At 38.0% G+C, this 15,364-nt stretch overlaps 2 protein-coding genes across 2 annotated transcripts in view; one reads left to right on the top strand and one right to left on the bottom strand.

Annotated features, from left to right (window-relative positions):
- The window catches only part of LOC115222041 (putative uncharacterized protein DDB_G0286901), a gene marked incomplete at its 3' end in the record, with an annotated part of 11,459 nt that extends 1,098 nt beyond the window's left edge, over positions 1-10,361 (bottom strand). Inside the window, exons 1-2 of the mRNA XM_029792147.1 lie at positions 10,307-10,361; positions 4,182-4,238 (exon numbers count right to left, since the gene is read on the bottom strand). Coding sequence (XP_029648007.1) covers positions 4,182-4,238; positions 10,307-10,361 — 112 coding nt within the window. The remainder of the gene's footprint in view (positions 1-4,181; positions 4,239-10,306) is intronic.
- A 3,940-nt stretch (positions 10,362-14,301) lies between these two features.
- Positions 14,302-14,628, top strand: LOC115222040 (protein GVQW3-like). The gene has a single exon (XM_029792146.1). The coding sequence runs from the start codon at positions 14,302-14,304 to the stop codon at positions 14,626-14,628; it is 327 nt and encodes a 108-aa protein (XP_029648006.1).
- Positions 14,629-15,364: the final 736 nt, after the last annotated feature.

Genomic DNA, 15,364 nt, shown 5'->3' with positions numbered 1-15,364 from the left:
GTTAATTAATTAATTAATTAATTTAATTAATAAACTTTACCCTTCTATTATTAATTTAAAATTACACACGCACACACACACACACACACACACACACACACACACACACACACACACACACACACACACACACATATATATATATATATTCTTTTATTCTTTTATATGTTTCAGTCATCTAACTGCGGCCATGGTGGAGCACCGCCTGAAAGGGTGTTAGTCGAAGAAATTGACCCCAGGACTTATTCTTTGTTAGGTTAGTACTTATTCTATCAGTTTCCGGAACTGCTATGTTACGGACACAGAAACACACCAGCATCAATTCTCCAACGGTGGTGGTGGTGGTGGGGGGACAAACGCATTTTATTAGGATAAACTATTAATTAATACTATTAACATAATCTTAAGAACTATTATGATTACTTCTAAACGGTAGGGCACTATCACTCCCTCTTTTTTAGATCCTATTGGCATATCCCGTTATCGTAAAGAACTTATCTTACATTTCATTATTTATACACCCTGTTACCCCTAAAGAAAGATTAACCCACCAATCAATATTTCTAGTTTAGTCATTTACTCAACGTCCTGAAGCGCTACGCAGCAAAATGGTATGATCTCTCTCTCTCTCTCTCTCTCTCTCTCTCTCTCCCTCTCTCTCTCTCTCTCTCTCATCTCTCTCTCTCTCTATATATATATATATATATATATATATATATATATATATATATAGTCTTCATTCTTCTTCTTGAGGCTCTTCCTCTTTTCTTTTCTTTTATGTATTTTTCTTCACTCTGATGAAACTCCATCTTCCAAATCGGATGTCTTACAAAATATAACGAATATTATTCTCAGAATTTTCAATGGCAACACCGCAGGAGATTGGAACCCTTGAACCTTTAAAACCTTCTAGATTCTTCTACATTCAGCCACTCTGACGTCACTCCTTATAAAGAGACACTCATTATCGCCATGGGCTCCTTGAGAGCGGTCAGCTAAAAGTTTTTTGTGCATTTTGATGTCGACATAAGTTCCTTGATTTTCCTGATGAGAAATCTGCATAATGTACTCCTTATTCCTTCGGAATTAGGAATATGCAGCCTTCGAAACATATGTCGAGAATAAAGGATATTTGTTAACTAGTCGTTCAACTCTGTTCTTTCATATACTTATAATTTTAAAAATAAACATACAAATTTCCGCACGAAGACACGTAGTCTATGCCCTAGGGATGTAGCTTCAACCGTGTTCTTTCTGATGTGAATTTGCTACCCAGGTATCGGTTATCTTTCGAATTATCCTTAATAAGATAATTCATTCAACTACTCAAATATATATATATGTATGTATATATATATATATATATATATATAGATATATATATATATATATATATATATATATATATATATATATATATATATATACATATATATACATATATATACATGTATACATACACATATATATATATGTATATATATATATATATACATACCTATATATACATATATATATACATATATACATACATATATATATATTTTCAAAATGTGACCTCGTGTGTACCGTTGGCGATTTTTTTCCCTCTGTCTTCCCTTCTCTGGATCTTTCCTTCTCCTATGTTTCCGACGAAGAGCTCCGCTCGAAACGTTAAACCCTCCTTCTTCCCTTCTTTCCTGAGCGTCCAATAATACTATATTTGTTCCACGTCCTCGCGTTGTTGTGTTTTTTTGTGTATTCTTCTTTGGATTAACTTTATATATACATATATATATATATATATACACTCAGATGCACACACACGCACACAGATATACACACGCGCACACTCACACTCGCACATGCATATGAACTCACATACCTCCCACGCACACAACACACTCATACATACACGCACACAATTACACACAACATATATATACACGCACACACATACTTCAGACTGCTAGTGAAACACCTTTCTACTAACCATTCCCCTACGCACATATGAAAAAAACACACTACACAAAAGATAGCCACTCCTACAACTATATTCTTCCTTCAACAGCAAGCGACACAAAGTTCACTCACACATACACATATACACAGCCAAAACCTCACACACACACACACAACACATATACACACATACGCACACACACGTGCTACTATACACACACACACACACAGACCTGCACGCACGCGCATACCCGCACATACACACACATGTCTCCTCTTACACTCTCCTGTCTTAGAAAGAACTTTTTCCCCACCCATTTCCTTTCGGTCATTTAAAAATGTAACCACACGTGAATTGTTGGTGATTTTCTTCCTCCGTCTTCCCTTCTTTTGGACTTTCCCCTGTTTCCGAAGAAGAGCGTCTGCTCGAAATATTAAACCATCTTTATTTCCTTTCCTTAGCGTCTTCTAATACATTACATGTACCATGTCCTCGCGTTGTTGTTGTTTTTTTGTGTTTGTTCTTTTTGGGATTTATCATATATATGAGTGAACTGGAGCAACGGGGAGTGATGTTCTTTGGCTCAAAAATGCGACGCATCGCCCGGCCCAGGGACACAAAACCACAGTCTTACGATCATGAGTCCAAAACCCAAACGACTAAACCATGCACCTCCATTAAATATGTATATGTAAGTATGTATAAAGATTTGTGTATGTTTGTGAGTATGTATCTGTATGTGTGTATATTTGTGTGTGTGTGTGTGTGTGTATGTGTGTGTGTGTGTGTGTGTGTGTATTTGTGTGCGTGTGTGAAGGCATGTGGTGTGTGCGCGCGTGTGCATGCGTGTATTATTTATCATTCATCTCAGCCAAGTGTGCCACGCCATCTACCGACGGCTTTATTATTTTACTCAACATGAAAAGCTAGTCATTAAAGTTAACACATTCTAACATTAGGCGTTTCGATGTATGTATGTATGTATGTATGGATGGATGTATTTATGTATGTATGTATGTCTTTATGTATATACGTATGTATGTATGTATGTATGTATGTATGTATGTATGTATGTATGTATGTATGTATATATATGTATGTATGTATGTATGTATGTATGTATGTATGTATGTATGTATGTATGCGTGCGCACGCGTATAGACAAATTTTATATATAAAATAGACAAAAGATCGATGATTATGAATCCCTGCTCTTATATTTTCTCTCTTATATACACATATATAAAAAAAAATAGGAACTGTCTGTCATGGACGCCGGAACTTCCATATCACGTGATTTCATTCTACTATAAATCATCAGCAGGAGGTGTCCAGTCACTGCATGCCTGTCAAATCTCGCTCCTACGATATTTAGAATATCAACATATTTTCAAACACTGATGTCGCAAATAACTAGCAGGCTTATTGAAAATGAATTATTAGCGACAGAAGCACTATTAATACCAAGAAGTAATTTTTATATCCAACGTAACGTGGATGCTTTGTTAGAACACTGAACACTGCGTTATTAAGCCTTGAGAGATTCTCTCATATAGACGCTGAAATCACGTGATATAGGAATTCTGGCAGCCATGACGGATGGTTCTCGCCTCCTGCGATTTATGTGTGTATTTTCATGCACCAAGCGACTATATCAGAGGATCTCTCAAGATAAACAACGCAGTATTCGGTGTTCTAGCAAGACACTCACGTTAAGTTGGATATAAAGATTACCTTTTGGTATTAATACTGCTTCCGCAAATAATCAAAAATATATATATGTATGTATCTATACATTTATACATATATAGTTGCATCTACATACATATGAGCATATGAAAAGTCAATATAGACTTTTAGTCTACATTGTCAAACTTATGTTAGTCTTAGGGCTGTGTTGGAGACATTTTCACTCACATATGAATACAAACAGAATATATACTTGCATATATATACACATGTGCATACACACGCGCATGCGTGCGCTCACAAACTCACATACATACACACACACACACACACACACACACACACACACACACACACACACACACACACAAATGAAAGTACAAGCATAGATATATATAAACACACGCATACGAATGTAAATCTAAATTCTTGTGCAATCACATACAGACTGCAGGTAAAAACACGTAAAACCATGCAAACGGCTATAATCCAACGTACAAAGCCATGCAGAAATTTCTAAGAGATTTGTAAATTCGTGAAGCACGTAGAGATTTGTTGAGTTCGGTGGAGTTTGTTGAAATGATTCGGTGATGTATAATTGGCAGGGCTTATGCATACTAGAATATGGTTCGGATAGTGGAAGAATTTTCCACTTGACAGTATAGTACTTTTCTTCTAGAGACCAGATACATTGTGATAGAGTGGTGTCGAGTTATGAAGAAAATCTTTTTGTTTATAATAACGGTTTTTAAATGTATTGGTTGTGAGATCTATATAGGTGAAGTGATTCACTTATACTTGGACTTTTGGTTGAATTGAATAAGAAAAGATGGGATGATTCCGCCCGGAGGACTTGTAGTAACATTTTATTTCTCTCCCTCCCCTCCCATCTCTTTCTCTCACTCACCCACGCGCACACGCACATACTCTCTCTCACACACATCTACATTGTATACTAACAATGTGTGTTGGATTCTATGTGAAAATAGAGGGCGACATACAGCCTAGAGTAAGTCTATGTTAATCTTAATGTGAAATCTTTCCTTATTGACTGGGGGAGTGCGGAGTGGTGTTTACTTAGATTAGTGATCTCGATGCGGTAGACGTTCAGTCTGTATGTCGATGTTTATATGAAAATAGGATTTCCAGAATGCTGGAGTTCAAAGATAGAATTATTAGAGCCTGAATTTGGACAATAGAGAAGTTAAGTGGGGAAGAAAGAGTTTATCAGGTGAATTTAAGCGGAGATATTATACAGGTTTCTAATTAAGTGACGCAGAAGTCAATGTGATATAGTATGAGAGGAAGAATAATAATTACTGCATGCCCGGAACTAGTGACTACAGTGCTTGGTGAAAATTAGTCTATTATTAGATGTTTAATTGTCTATCATTAGACGAATGGTCTATTATTAGATGTCGTCTATATGGATTTATAGGCATATATAGTTTGTCTAGGTGAAATATGGAAGATGCTTTTGTACGGAAAGTTCAAGATTAACCAGTAGAGAGTTATTAGAAACACAAGGAAGAATGCGAGTCATGTAGCAAACCACAGACTAGATTATAGGTTAGAGAAAGAGATGAGGGAGAGGGATTACTGTGATTACCAATTATCTAACAACAGATTCCTATTCCAAAAATTGTGAGACGGATTAATCGTAGTAAGCAAGTCATTTTGTTTGCAATTTTTTTATACTACATGTTTTTCCTGCAGTTATCAAAGACTGACATTGCTGCACACCATCAATAATATACAGTATGTAATCATTAGGTGTGAGATCGAATGGAAGGGAGGGCAGAAAGGATTTGGAAGGTGAACAGTTAATGTTCTTACCCACATTGATTAACCACTATAGCCTAACACTTAGCTGTGAACGGTCCGGTCAACTTGGCTGTAAATAGATACCAGAGGAAAAAAAACTAACTCTTTAATAACTAGTGTTATTTCAGTACAAAGATCAACTTCTCTGTGTATAAATTACAGGTTGGTGTAGACACTGCCAATTTTATATACTCGAAATATACCGAAGAAATTCATCTTCATGTGGAGTATTTAGTGACAATCACGTTTCGTTGCTGTATCTATCATCTATATACACTCGTGTGTGTGTATGTGTGTGTGCGCATGCGTGCGTATGCGTGTAAGAGAGAGATAGAGAGACAGTGATCATCTAACACGACTAGTATGTTTTCAGTATAGTCACTAGTATTTGTTCTGATGAACAGTTGAGATCTTTTGAACAAAAGATGTATGGGTCTGGGAGCTGATGCAACATCATTAAACAGCAAACCTATATAATAAAGTTGATTTCCTATAAAATCTTAAATGGGAGACCGGATTACCAGGTGATAACTTACTCTAGATATCTATTTTACAAAATCTATATAAGCAAGGTAATAGATTGGAATATGTAAAACAATAAGATATTGGGATTACTTGGCCAAATCCAGCATCAGTTTCACTTGACTGGCTTTTCACTAAACGAAAGAAACTTATCTATTAAAGCAATGTTTCACCTCACTTCAATTCTCCTATTTCTCTAAACATTACAACAATTCATCGTTGCTGAGAGAGAAAATGGATTTAAGACAGGTTAAGTAAAAATAAACAATCAAGAAACAAAATCTGAAATCGATTGGAGGTTATGAAAAAATGCCATTTTATTTCAGGCCTGCATTTAGTACTTGAGACTATTGTCAATGAAAAGGACAAGAAATGAATAACAAAGGCGAACATTGTTATAAAAGCTATTTACACGGCCATCATTTACTTAGATCTGTATTCGAACACTCCTGTAGAGTATCGATCCTAGCAAATCGGAAGTGAAGGCTATAAAAGGGGCACTAATTATTGTGATCAGGGATTAAGTTCGAACAAGAAACAAATATTGATGGTAAGTAAAAATAACTTCAAATGCATCATAGAGAAAACTCTAAACTTTCCCAATGAAGATTTTCAATTCAATAAGAAGTTAGTAATTACCTTTGTATAAAGTAAAGAACCATACTGATGAAAAGCTCTACAATCGATTGAAATCGATCTCTCATCACTATATGCTGATTGTTTCCAACTGTTTTATATAATAAGTACGAACCATTTCTGAAAATCCATTTTCTAGCTGTCTAACTTCAAAATGAATAAACTCTAACACATTTCAGCGTTAAAACATTATCGAACACTTTGATCATAATGAAACTCTGCGTTTCCATGATATCGATCATCTCTAGATTTGTCACGCGGCCTTTCAGAAGTGAGTCAATGGGACTTTGTGATGCTCATACACTTCTCAGCAAGGAATCTGTTGTATAGTGAAACTGTATACCTCTCCTGGTAAAAAGTGGTAGGAACCAGCCATTATGAATAGACCAATAGCCGGTCATCAAGAGAGGGTCGAGAGTCGAAGAGTTGAGAGTCAACAGCTCTAGTCGGAGTCTTGTGGAGCTATTAGCAATAGTAAAACAGAAGAAGTTAGCCTACCTTTAATACAGGTCTCAGGAAGATTCAACGTGATCAGGTACTACTAATTTTTGTCAGTTGAGTGGAGCAAGGTGAAATAGAGTGTCTTGCTCAAGGACACAACGCGCCACCGGGAATCGAACTGACGATTGTGAGCCGAATACCCTAACCACTTGGCCACGCCCCTTCTCATGTATGTAATATGTACCTGCACATGTATGCAACTTTGAATAAACATGTAAGTATATGTATGTATATGTATATATATATATCTATATCTATATCTATATATGTGTGTGTGTGTGTGTGTGTGTGTGTGTGTGACTAACAATACAACATCTCACTCTGACAATGTGCAAGGAAAAGACGGGAAATTATTGATCCGGAATGAAGTTCCAGTTTCGATTGAGGAGAAACGAGCCAGCAAGTGTATTGTGATGAGTTGTCAGGAAGCCTGATTAGAATGGGATCAAGTGGTGGAGCTCAATGTCTCATGGCCTGGACTTTGGAAAGTGTATCCCGATCGGAAAAATTCCTAATTCGGGCAGTTTACGATGTCCCACAAAGCCCATCCAACTTTCCAGCTTGGGGATGTTGGAGTCACTAGCTTTACCCTGTGTCCGAGAATAGGAACCCTGGAACACATCTTCAGTAGCTATCCAAATGCCCTGGAAGCTACCGCTTGAAGCATGGCCAGGTTTTGAAGGCCATCCAAAGTGGGATTAACCATTGCAAGCACCTCCGCCTAACGAAGAAGTTCGTCACCTTTTCAGGACTGGCGAGAAGATGCCCGCTGCAAAGTCGGACTTCTCGGACCAACTTGCAGCAGCAAAAGACTGGGAGCTGAAAGTCGACCCAGGGAAGCAGCTGAAGTTTCTAGAAACTGTCGCTACAACAACACTAAAGATGGATATGTGGCTGATTTCAGAAGCATCCCAGCAAGTTGTTATCTTATAACTCTCTGTTCCCTGGGAGAGCCTTATTGAGGAGGCTAAGAAGAGTAAGAAGAGGAAATATGCTGAGCAAGTGGAGTTCTGCTAAAGCAATGGATGGTCAGTGAAGTGTGATCCCATCGAGATGGGACGCAGAGGGTTTGCAGGCTTGTCCTTCTACAAAGCTTACAATATGCTTGGCATCAGGCTGGCTGTGGAGGCAACAGAAATTGTCTCAAGGTGGCCGTGAAGAGAAGGTGCACACCCTGGAAGGGGCAGTGCTACTAGACGTAGCGCTAATCGGATACAAGCTAAGGCTTGCTCAATCCGGGCTGGGTGACCTGGATGCCGAAAGACCGCAAACACCTAATTACCCCCGGAAAAACATTGATGATGTGTCCAGGTGCATCACAAGATAATGTATGGGAAAACTATGCATAAATGCATATGGATATGTATGTGTGTGTGTGTGTGTGTATATATATATATATATATATACACACATACATATCTATATGCATTTATGCATGTATATATATATATATTATATATATATATATATATAATATATATATATATATATATATATATTATGTATACACACTCATAATTTTCACAACCTAATAACCCTATACGGTAATTCGATGAATAATTTCATAAAAGTCAGGAATCTAACATTTATTTTGCTTTATTTGAAAAATTTTTACCCCCAACTGAAAAAATCGATCACCACTTTTAACCCAAATCATACAAAATTCTAGGGGTGTTCATAACGTCTGCTCAAGTTTTTTTTATTAAACTTCGTGTGCTGACTCAATGCAATGCAGAAATAGTATATCTGAAATTTCAGCTTTCTGGTTGAAGTAGTTTCAGAGTTATGGACTTTTTAAACTATAATCACCAGGTGGCACTAGATTCACACTTCAGTATTTCCGCTGCCTATACCCTTGTAAACGCAAGAGAGATGTGGATTAAAAGTGTATTTATACATTTTAAAGATTACTGAATTGAAATTAGTCTATGCAAAGGTTCAAAACTTGGCTATTTTGAGACAGAGGCTATTACAAGCATTCGATAACATACAAAATTAAAAACGATACATATTTTTAACTTTATAGGTTTAATTCCAATTTTAAGTAACTGTATGAGAAAAAGGGTGCTGAATGTTGGCAAATTTTTAAACATAACAAAGAATTAATATGTTTTGTTAGATAAAATAAATCGAAGCTGAAGTTTCTCCTTTTTACAAGCATCATAAAGATCTTGAAGGCACCTGATTGCCCGTTCTGCACTTTTATTTGTTTTGGGGATTTCCAGTTTTCATGGTTCTCGACTCCAAAAGTTCTTTACAGAGTTCAATGCTTTTTTATGAACTTGCAGGCTACCACATAACTTCTGACAATCATGTGCATTGAACATTTGGTCAGTAAACCAAATATTTACCCACCTGTAAGAGATGAATCGACAAACATTGAGAAGCAAGACTCTTTACTCTGTTGGAAGAATAAATACCAAAAGAGCTGGTATTGCTCAAGAATTCCATCTTGCATTACTTAAGTTGAGTATTTTTTTAAACTTTACAATAGAAAATTTGCTGGTTTCTTCAAAGAAGCGAAAATCTCGAGTCAAATGGAATAGAAATTTCATGTCACCTCGCCATGCTGCTGATTCAGTAATCTTTTCTTCACCATTGTTGAACTCAGACGGGAGTTTCTCGTAATTAGCTCTGGGATGAATGTATTTTCCATATTGGGACATTACTTTTTTCTCCAAGTTCGTTATCCATTACAACACGAAGCACTCTATCAAGGATATGATGCTGACAACCAATAAATTGCAATTCTTTCAAACCCTTTTCAGCAGTCTTTGCAACTGAATGACGATGCTATTTCGTTTCCCAGTGTTCACAATCGTTGTATTAGCGACAGTCATCTTTATACATTTCCATAAATTGTATTCATCTAAAACAGCTGTTATTCCTTTCACTTCAGTATCGGCTTTTCCGTTTTGTAGTTGGAGTACTTTTAACTTAACTTCCTACTGGTCATTCTTTAAAATAAGCACTTGGCATTCTTGGTCACCAATACATTTACCATCAAAATACAATGACCAATTTTCTAAAAGTAGTGTTTTCTTCATTTTCTTTTTTAGTTTCACAGCTTCTTTGATAGTCAATCTCTAAATACCAGATTACAAAGGAGTCTCCACATTGATTATATCTTGAGATAAATGTCGACAAACTGTTCCTGCTTTTTGGGTTGATAGCTTGGAAGATATTACTAACTTGGTTGCAGTTCCAGTTTTGCTATACTTCCTCCTTGTTTCTGTGGATTCTTCATCTAATTTTTCGGACTCTTCATATTCACTTTTAGTCTCTGCTTCAGACGTTCACGATGACACTGGAGTTGCTCTGGTTGAAGTTGGCATTAAGGACACTTTTCTTGTTTTGGATGGATGGATAGTTTTGGAACTGGTTGCCTTTCCAGTTGCATATCCAACCTGTCCCTTGCTTTCATTTGAAGATAATATAACCTTTTATCCTCACTGCACAGCCATTCACCGTTTTCCTTTGTGATGTCAAACATTCCTTTCAATGAATCATATTTTCCTCGTTTTACACATTTATTGTAGGTATTCAGCACTTTTTCTACCTTTGCTTGTACATTTTGAATTGATAAATATAGGAAATTTAATTTCTTTTGCCATAAAAAGTTACTTCTTTCGAAATTTCCTTTGCTCTTTATTTCCTTCATTTGATGGTACCTCCAAGGAACAGATAGCAACCGACAATTTAAAGTTTCATTGGTATCCCACAGTTGTTTTCCAAAGAATGCTCTTCTAGAGGAACAAGTTTTCTTTTTCTATGTGAGTCTTGAAATTGCACGAGATTCTTCGTCCAGATTTTTTTGTTTCTTTGAGTGACATAAACACTTCTCTTATGAGACATTATTTTAGATACTTTAGTTGGATAAGCCTACTATTCTGAAAAACAGTTAATATAGTCAAAGGAAGAGGATATTTCCTAAAGTAGGGCCTAAGTGATAACAAATTAAAAACTCTATAACTCCTAAACTGCTTAAACTTGAAAACTGAAATTTAAGATATACTGCTTCTGCATTGCATTAAGTCAGCACACCAAGTTTGGTAAAAACTTGAGAAGGCATTATGAACCCCGCTAGAATTTTGTATGATTTGGGTCAAAAGTTGTGTTAGATTTCTTCAGTTGGAGGTGACATTTTTTTTTAAAAACCTTAAAATAAAGGTTATTTTCCCTACTTATATAAAGTTGTTCATCGACTTTTAATACAGGAAATTGCTTACTTTAAAAAAAAATCAAAAAGTCATAACCTTAATATATATGTGTGAGTGTGTGTGTGTGTGTGTCCGCGTGCATGTGTATATGTATGTGTGTGTGTATGCACAGATGATGAGATGACGTCAGTAAATAAAGATCCACAAGTTTTGTGTGCCAAGCTGTTGCTTTCTTCGTTTTAGAACCAATTTGGTAATCTGGGTTCTTGGGAGGAGTGGAGAACATAAACAAGAAGTATAAGGAGGATTGTGCTAGTATTTGTGGAAGATCAGGGTAGAAATGTATTTGTTAAGGATGAATAATGCCATAACATTTGAGTTGCATGTCATAAATCCTATTCACTTGTTTGAGGGGAGGGGCATTCCGATGCAGAGGATGCTTTAGTCTGTGTAATTGTTGATGTTGTTGTAGGTGGAGTAAGAGTAGGTGGAAGTAGTGTCGTAGAAAGGAAGAAACAAGCTGACAACAGCAAACTTTGCTTCGGAAAAAGTTTTGTGCCCGTGTCGGGTGGGTTGGGTGTTTGTGGGGAAGGTCACGGTGGGACTGCGATTGCGGTTTGGGACTTGAGCAGGTAAAAGATGACCTGACAAAAGGAAGCTTCAGTGAATAGGCTTGGACAATAATTACATGGAAACAAACTCTCTCACACATGTACAAACATAGAATACCTACTTACACACTTACACACACACACACGCACACACACACACAGACAGACAGACACACACGCACACATACACACACGCATTAAATGTTGCTGGTTATGGCCGGTCAGAGAGTGACCATTGGTTTCGCACCTGACGAGTCGCTGTATAGGCGACTCGTCATACACACACACACACACACACACACACACACACACACACACACACACACACACACACACACACACACACACGCACACACACACACACACACACATGCCGATTTCGATTGATATAATCAATAGTCATCCATTGAGTGATAGAGAGCTACAATGTAAGTGTACACAGAAAGTAATTAAAGCTTTTCATTACATATAAATAATTACGCACAACCAGTGTGTATATGTGCGCGTATATGTATGTGTGTATACGTGTCAGTGTGAGCTGTATGATTATATGTATATAAGTGCGTATGACTGTATGTATGCTCACACATATGAATGTACAATAACGTATACATACTGAATATACATGCACTCATACATAGAACACACCCACCCACACACATATGCATACATACACATATTTTATATATATGTGCATGTATAAATATATACATTTATAAACGTGTGTGTGTATCTGTCTGTCTGTCTGTCCAATCATGATACAAACACTCTTTCTATCAGTGAAGAAAGCAACACCTCAAAATTATTGATAAATTCATTGTTTTAGATAATATCTCCCCATTGACATTGGCGTCTCTTAATGCATCCAATTTAGTTGGCGATTTCTGTTTTAACAGAACGAGGTAGAAAAATGTTTGCGTCTCGTTTTGCACCACATACCTATATTTTACAGTTGGTGTAAGTCTCTGAAAGGGTTGTTCAAGAAAACTACATTATACGTTGGTCAACACTGCTGTTGCTTTCTTTTTAGGTTCATTAGTTTTTTTTCTCTTTTATTATCAACAGAGATAATAATTACATGTATAACACATATGTATATGCCGCATGTATAATACGAAACCACATTAAACTACAAATTGAATACCGAAGAAAACACAAGCATAAAGTAAGAAAGAAAGAAAAGAAAAGGAAGAAAGAAAAAGAAGGGAAAATCATCAATTTAACACCAAGTGCCTCAATCGGTCGCACACCACAAGCAGGCACGGTCCCAGGAATTTTTTGAAGGGAAGGCACAAGGCCAGAAGAGTATACAATTCCTGGAGAAAAGGGCATAATAAGATTATTTAGAAGGGCGCACCTTGGGTTCACCCCTGACAAGGTTCAATGGAACCTGTTAAGGCAAGCCAACACGCTGGCAGCATTACCTAAAGCGATGGCGAGGCTAAGGCGTTGGAACAGCCAAGCACCCTCACGGGCATCACCAGACATTTCGGTAAGACGAGCCGCCAACGATGACAAGAACTTTGTAGTTAGCGGCCCAGCCCCTACAGACGTCTCAAATTCCACAGATTGGAAGAAACGGTTCACTGACAAGTCTCGATACTTAAGGATTTTATTCTGTTCGGCTACGGAATCAGTGACCCACCCATTTACCGTAGTGTCCAGGATGTAGGAGGGTGCAAAGTAGTCACAGACTGTGGTGTCCCAGATGAGGCACTAACCTCTAACCCAGGGACAAAAGATAAGACCATCTGGTCTCTTTCCATCACTTCTGGATAATCCCGCCTACTCCAGAACTGAGGGGATATTAACCCGAGCCAGGGCCTGCTTGACGATTAAACTAGCTCGGTGTGACTGCGAAACAACTAGCATTTAGGTGGCAAGACAAACCATGAAGGCCTGTGGAATCGAGGTGCCTACCACAGCGACATCTCAGTTCCACAGAAACGTTGGTTCCCGCTCTCAGTGTAATGAGTAGACCACCCACGAGGGGTGTATGAAAAGTTTTGAGCCTTACCTAGAAACGAGACTGCTATAGAGCTGAAACAATTTTGTCTGGTAAGTACAGTCTTTTCGGAAAGGCGGCGAGCTGGCAGAAACGTTAGCACGCTGGGCGAAATGCGTAGCCGTATTTCGTCTGTCGTTACGTTGTGAGTTCAAATTTCGCCGAGGTCGACTTTGTCTTTCATCCTTTCGGGGTCGATAAATTAAGTACCAGTTACGCACTGGGGTCGATGTAATCGACTTAATACCCATGTCTGTCCTTGTTTGTCCCCTCTGTGTTTAGCCTCTTGAGGGTAATAAAGAAATAAGTACAGTCTTTTCGGAGTATTCTTGCTCATTTTCATGATTCTGATATTTAAAGTTTTTTTTGTTGCCGATTTTTGAATGAACAAGCTTCGAGTTTACAAGGAAAATGGAGAAAACTGAGTATCGTGCCGTCATTAAGTACCTTCATTTGAAAGGCATGACTCCATCAGAAATCCATGAGGATATGGTGAGAACCTTAACAGACAATGCTCCTTCATATGCAACAGTCAAACGCTGGGTAAATGAATTCAAGCGTGGCAGGGAAAGTGTGGAAAATTATCCCAGACCAGGGAGACCTCCAACTGCAACCACCGAGGACAACGTTAACCTTGCTCTTGGTATGATAATGCAAAATCGCCGAATATCATGTTGTCAGATAGCCGAAAGGCTGGGCATCTCAACTGAAAGATCAGACAACATTGTGACAAAATAACTTGGGTTCTCAAAGGTTTCTGCAAGGTGGGTCCCTCACCTTTTGATTCCTGAACAGAAACGCACCAGGTGCACTTTGTCCACGAGCAATCTGGAACTGTTTGAAGCCGATGAAGAGAATTTTCTTGCTCGTTTCATTACTATGGACGAAAGTTGGGTTCATCACTTCCAGCCTGAAACCAAAGAACAATCAAAGCAGTGGAAGCACACATCTTCTCCTACCCCAAAGAAGGCCAGGATCATTCCTTTAGCTGGCAAGGTCATAGCGTCCGTTTTTTTTTATTCTCAAGGTGTCTTGCCGATCGATTACCTTGAAAAGGGTCACACCGTGACAGGGCTGTGTTATTCTCAGCTACTGAAACCCCTCCGAGAATCAATCAAAGAAAAAAGGCCGGGAATGCTCACTAGATGATTCCTTTTTCATCGCGACAATGCTCCAGCCAACACCACAGTGGTTGCTATGACAACAATTCGTGATTATGGATACGAACTTGTTCCCCATCCGCCTTATTCTCCAGACTTAGCCCCCTCTGACTTCCATCTATTTCCAAAGATGAAAAAGCCTTGGCTGGTCGCCATTTTGCCAGTGACAATGACGTCATAGGAAGTTCCTTGGAGTCTCAAACAAAAGAGTTCTTCTACGCCGGGATAATGGCGCTTCAGCACCGCTGCAGAAAGTGTTCAGCCACCCAGGAGGACTATGTTGAAAAATAAATCATCAGAAGTCTTGTACCAGG

Source organism: Octopus sinensis, linkage group LG19 (assembly GCF_006345805.1).
Source record: "Octopus sinensis linkage group LG19, ASM634580v1, whole genome shotgun sequence".
NCBI classification, from domain to species: domain Eukaryota; kingdom Metazoa; phylum Mollusca; class Cephalopoda; order Octopoda; family Octopodidae; genus Octopus; species Octopus sinensis.
Note: the sequence above shows the minus strand (reverse complement) of the source record. Positions and strands in the feature narration are given on the sequence as shown.

Excerpts from the sequence above, each read along its gene's own strand:
- LOC115222040 (XM_029792146.1), top strand. The coding sequence starts at position 14,302 with ATGGAGAAAACTGAGTATCGTGCCGTCATTAAGTACCTTCATTTGAAA.